Here is a 6,120-nt window from a genome sequence, read left to right as displayed (position 1 = left end):
TTGGAAACCTGACAGCTAGCGGGAGACTTAGCCCTTCCCAGCCATGCGAGGACCTAGAACAATTCCCAAAGCCTCCTGTTGGAAAGCGCCCTCCGCATCCAGAGACAACCACCGGGTCTGAAGGCAGAGCAGAGCACACCACCTTCTTGTTTTGTTGTGTTTTGTTTCACATGGTTCCTCCCAGTGGGTCTGTGTAAAGCCTATGTCAGATCCTACGAAGTGTTGGAGAGGGGAGAGAGAAAATTTAAAACTTAAGGAAGTGAATTTTGAAAACTAAGAATAAATAAATTTAACTTAAAAAAAAAAAAAAGACAGCACAAATCAGTACAGGTTCTTGTTAGTGGTACCAGGACAAGGGCATTCTCCTTTTACAGGTGAAAATGAGAGCTGAAGAGAAGCAGCCGCAAGAACACAGTTCTTTGTAGCATGTGAAGGTTTAAAAAGCCCTTTCCTTGCCATGACTCTGATGCAGGTAGTGAGAGTTGGTTGTGGAAGGAATAGTAATAGAGGCTAGTATTTCTATGGCTCAGGCGCTTTACAGATTTCTCTGGGTTTATCCTCCCCACAGCGCTAGCAGGTGGGTACCATTATTATCCCTATTTTAACGTTGAGACAGAGTTTAGGTGATTGGCTCACAGGCCCCACAGCTAGTAAATCTCTGGTTGGATTTGAACTCAGGTTTTCCTGACTCCAGGCTCAGCATTCTTATGCACTGCTGCCACCTAGCTGATTTGGAGTTGTAGAACTTGGGATTCTTGCTGTGTCCCAGTTGTGTTCTCAGCAAATCACTTAATTTCTGTGGACCTCATTTTTCTCATCTCTGAAGTAAAGGGGTTGATTTCCAAGGTTCTTTGCTGCTCCAAGTCCTATGACCCTAACTCAAAGTGTAGTTATCCCCTTTTTATAGGTGAGGAAACTAACACTTGGGCATGATAACTTGTCCAAGGTCATATGGCTGGATATTAGTTTTCCTGGGGGGATTGATTGAACCAAGCCTCCTTACTCAAGAGGTAGAAGTCTTTCCATTTTACTACATTCGCTACATTTCCAAGCAACTTGTGTACTTGCCGGAAGACACATGACTTGAAACCAGATCTATGAGATGAATTTCTAAAATGTCCATGAATACATTGATGTCATGCTTTTCAAATTTGTCTCTGTAATGTGGAGACATTCTTCAGGGAGTCTGAATAGACCTAGGAAATCAAAACACTCCAGTTTTCTTTCTTTGGTTTTCCCCTCCAAAAGTGGTTGGTTATACACTTTGTGAAGATTATGACTAATGGTCTATTGATAATAGGTTATACTTTTAAACTGCTTTAGTAATATTAGTAACTGACATTTGTGTAGCACTCTACAAATATCCCATTTTATCTTTGCAGTACTCCTGGAGGTAGATTTTTTTTTTTTAATCCCTATTTTATTGATGAAGAAACTAAGGCAGAGAGAGGTTAAGTGACTTGCCCAAGGGATCTAGAAATAAGTTCCTTCTGCTGGATTTAAACTCTGGTATATGTGACTCCAGGCCTGATGCCCTTTCTTCTGTGCCACTAGCTTTTTTTATCTTTTAATTTAGTGGTATTCCTAGGCTGCTCTTAAAGGTACCTTGATTATGATGATAAAATGGCATATCATCTCTCATTACCTGTGTGACCTTGAACATGTCACTTTACCTCTCTGAGTCTCAATTTCTTCAATTTTAAAATGAGATGATTGGGCTAGATGACCTTTAAGGTCCTTTACAGTTCTAAATCTAGTAGGTAGGTAACTGTGTTAGAGTTGGACAGTGGTAAAGCTTGTTCTTTTAACTGCTTATTTAATAGTTTATCACTCTGTGTTTATGCCTTAGAGAGAGAGGCATTCTCTATCTAAATGCTTCATTTGTGTCTTCTGACAGGTTCATCAACACAACCCATGAAGGTTCCAATATAACCCTACATACTACCTTGGCCATCACTACCAAACTTGTCCTTCCAACTCCTGCCAAACCCATCCTTCCAGTGCAAACTGGAGAACAGGCTCAGCAAGAGGAGCAATCCAGTGGCATGACTATATTCTTTAGTCTACTTGTTTTAGGTAGATGTTGAAATACTATTATTTACTTGTTTGAAACACTGTATATTGTGTCTGTATGGAGAACACTCATGTTCGTTCTCCTTTGCCCAGTTGTCCTGCCATTTAGTTTTCTCCACTAACATCACTGAAGAATGATGATCCATTCATAACCTGTCCCTTATTTTCCTTTATAAAACACTGATTAGCCTTCTTAAAGGTGTTTTTAAATTTAAATGTATGCTTACTGGGTCTCTTGAAGCACAGGTAGAAAGAGATGATTCAAAATCCTTATTGAAACAATATATGACTCTTGAAGAGTGAGAGAGTTGATGGAAAGTACGTGACAACTTTGGTTAGGTAGAATAAGGACACAAGTTATAGCTTGACCCTGGTCTGAAGAGAAAATACCATGGCTTTTTGGTGGCTGTGGAAAGGCAGAATTTTAAATTGTCTCCGTTCTTTACCACTTTATTTATATTTCTAACTAGCTCACATTCTTTTAGGAGAGTGCAAGGCCAGAATGGACATCTTTTGTTGGGCTGTGCTCTGGGTGCTGCATTTCAAATAAATGTGCAGTGTCTTTTTGTTCAGTGTCACTGCATTTCAGAAGTGGTTTGAGTGTTGGTGATATAACAGTTTTATTTGAAAGCTTAGAATGCAGATACAAAATGCCTTTCTATATTCTATTTGGATTTAATAAACACTCATGGCTTTCTTTTTGCAAATCTGTTTGGATAAAATTCCTTGGAGAACATTTTTGTTGCAGTGCAACATGCAGATGGAAAACTATCCTGATTAGAAAATCTTTATTACCTGAAATCTCCCTTTGAAGCCAAAGGAAGATCGTTGTTTAATGTTGTAGGCAACTTGATGTGCTAAAGAATAAAAAAGAGGGGTCAGAAGAAAAGATATTTTTTGTAAATATTATGCACATCCCTCATTTTTTCTCCATAAAAATATGGAGGTGGCAAGAGGAGATAGAATTTTAAGGTAGGTAGGCTTTATTTATAGTAGCTGTTTTATACTTGTTCATTGAATTGGATTTGTTGAATTGAATATTTAAAATGAGCTTGTGCCAAAAGCACAAAACAGGTTTCCATGGTCTGCTGATGAATCAGAACAAAAATCTACTTAGGTTTTATATCTTTCTTGGGCCAAAAAAGTGTCGGTTTTAATTTATAAGGTGCTACTTTTCTCTCTAGGGTAACTATCTCTTCAAACATAATTCCAGAACCACATTTAATATTGGTTAGGTTTTGTTTTTTGTGTTTGTTTGGTTTTGGGTTCTGCTTCTTTTTACTTGTGTTCTCCACAAAAAAATTATGAGTTTGGGTCTCTTTAACTGCTTTCTGGATTGCTAGTAGGTACCAGTAGCATAGATTAAGACCTTTTAAGTGAACTAGGAGAATTCTATCTTGGGTCTCTATTTGTGTGATACACTTGTTTACTTCTCAGTAGAGGTTCAAATGATGTGCATCTAAGGTCTTAAAAAACAACGTCTTACTTGAGGTGATGTGTCATTGCACTAAATTCATGAACTGTAATGAATGGAAGGAAACTAAGACATGTTAGCACAGGCAGTGAAGAGCAAGTCTTTTTATTACAGAATATAGATACTTCTCATCTTGTATGTCACATCTTAACCCTTACTCCTACTGTTTAGATTGAGTTAGAAAAGAAATAGCAAGGTTTTTTGTGCCCTCGATCACTGTTGGTTGCAAAGTATGACAAGGAAAAGGAGATAATTTGATTGTGAGTCAGCTGTTGCCGGATTTAAAAAAGTACCGTTGGCATGCACAGTCTTTGCTTTTTACCAGTTTATAATTTGTTTTTAGGGATTTAAGAAAGATTGTCAAAACTTTAAGACTGAGCATCTATAGGTTTCCTTAAGTGTCATAATTCAATTTATGGATATACTCTTGACACTTGAAATCAACGGTTAGCAGGCAATACTGATTTCTTAGAAGCTTAGGCCATAACAGTGTATGTGTACTATATTTATGACTTTTGTACTTGACAGTGATTAATACTTTTCCTGTGGGAACTTTTTTTTTTATATTGGTAAAAAGTAATGGAGATAGTTGGATTGATAAGTCCAGCTTAATATTATTTTTGTAATTACTTTTAAAGTTTGTGTTTATTAAGTAGCCTTGGGAAATTGAGAGTTGACAATGTAGTGCTTGTGATCTAACATGGAATAGTATTTGATTTTATATTGAATTTATTAAATTTATGATACTGATTTAGAGTATAACAATTTTTAACATAATGAGTAAAGCAAAGGTAACGTCATGACATGCCTAACATGTTTAACAGCCATTTCATTAGAAACCTATTGAGCACTGGCATTAAATTTTGTGTTGCTGAGTTCAAAAAAAAAAAAAAAAGAATATTTACCAAAAAATAAATGAACAAAAAACCCTCACTCTACCCTACTTAATATGAAAATAGCATCAACCATCACCATCAAACTATAATGAACTTCAGATTTGATCATTAATGTGGTTGAAAGTATTACAATTAAACCAAAGGAGAATTGTTATTACTTTTTTGAGCAATGGGAGGATTGCACTTTGAGAATTACTGCAGTATTAATTTGTAGTATATATAACATGCATGTTGACTTTTTCCCCCTCTTCTTTCTCTTTGGTATTAAAATTGCAAAAATGTTATTTGATGTGGGTGTCAGGAACCAATTTATTGATTATTTCAGTTTCCCTTTATTTAAAAATAGGGAGAGCAAAGTTGGATTATTTCTAATAAGAAGATGCCATATAATGTGGTAGAAGAATATCTTTGCTTCTCTATATTCTGTTACAACTATATTTACTTAGATTTTAGTGGTCGATCAATTCTAAGTTAGGAATTTATTTACAGCTTTTAAAAAATCGCTATTCCATTGATCAGTTCATAACCTGTCATTTATTATGCTATATTATGTGGTCTCTAAAGTGAGATCTCTTTGAAAGGAAAAAAAATCTGTATACACTGAAAAATAGCACTGATATAGACTTCACTTAGATTTCATATAAGCCAGATTTTATGGGAAAATTCAACCTATGTTGAGACCAAAATGGTAGTTTTTTATCCACCTCAAGGAATTTTTAAAATATTAAAAATTAAATTTTTTATATTTTATCAGATTTTTAGTTGCCTTTAAATGATTGTTAGGAAATGGGCTCTTTTAACACTGTTTTTTACTTCTGTTGCACAGCCATTTGCATCATATTGGTGCATTTATTGATCAGATACAGACTGCATTTTCTGCCAGAGAGTGTTGCAGTTGTCTCTCTAGGTAAGTGGTTAAATCTGATTAAATGAAAGTTATTAATGATGTTTATTCAGTTTAAATAGATGATCTTTTGGAGGAGAGGGTCCAAGACCTGTGATTTCATTTATATAAGGAACTCCTGGTTTAGAAATCCCCCTCCTCTATAACTTAAAGCCTTAGAGCATTATTTAGGGCATTAAGATATTAAATGATTTGCCCATGATCACACTATTAGCATATGTAAAATGCAAAACTTGAACTTAGGTCTTCTTGACTCAGACCTTCTATTCACTATGCTACAATGCTTCTTTTGATTAAACCCAGTTAATTTGTAGAATTATTAAATTTTAGTGCTGGAAAGGACCTTGGAGTCTAACCTCCCTTCTTTGTATGGATGAGAAAGCTGAGGCCCAGAAAGGAGAAGTGATTCATCCAGTGTCCCACAAGTGTGCTGATAGCAGGACTGGCATTAGAGCTGACTTTGGTGTAGTGTAAGAATTCAGATTCAGGAGAGACTTGAGTTTGAATCCTGCTTCAGACATTTATGAGTTATGAAACCATCAGTTTCCTTATCTGTTAAATGAACATAATGATATGAATCTCAAAAGGTTGTTTTCGAGATCAAGTGAGATGATATACAAAGTTTCATGAATTTTAGCTATTTTTTCTTCTTCTCATACTTTTCATTGTAGTGAGTACATGAAAACCTTATTCCTTCCAAAGGTACCGCATCTCTGGGCAACATACCTAGTACTAGCTACTCTTTTCAAGCCCCTCAAACATACTGGGACAAG

General features: G+C 35.7%; 1 protein-coding gene across 2 annotated transcripts in view; it reads left to right on the top strand.

The window, feature by feature from the left end:
• SLC9A8 (solute carrier family 9 member A8) overlaps window positions 1–6,120 on the top strand; it is a 124,374-nt gene that overhangs the window by 903 nt on the left and 117,351 nt on the right. For both annotated transcript variants that reach the window (XR_011972352.1, XM_072633580.1), the window contains exons 2-3: window positions 1,898–2,076; window positions 5,270–5,350. Coding sequence is in view for 1 of the 2 variants with exons in the window: in XM_072633580.1 (XP_072489681.1) it covers window positions 1,898–2,076; window positions 5,270–5,350 (260 nt within the window). In the remaining variant the exon portion in view is untranslated. The remainder of the gene's footprint in view (window positions 1–1,897; window positions 2,077–5,269; window positions 5,351–6,120) is intronic.

This window comes from Notamacropus eugenii, chromosome 1, assembly GCF_028372415.1.
Source record: "Notamacropus eugenii isolate mMacEug1 chromosome 1, mMacEug1.pri_v2, whole genome shotgun sequence".
Classification (NCBI taxonomy): domain Eukaryota; kingdom Metazoa; phylum Chordata; class Mammalia; order Diprotodontia; family Macropodidae; genus Notamacropus; species Notamacropus eugenii.
The sequence above is the reverse complement of the archived record's forward strand: the minus strand, read 5'-3'. Positions and strand labels throughout refer to the sequence as shown.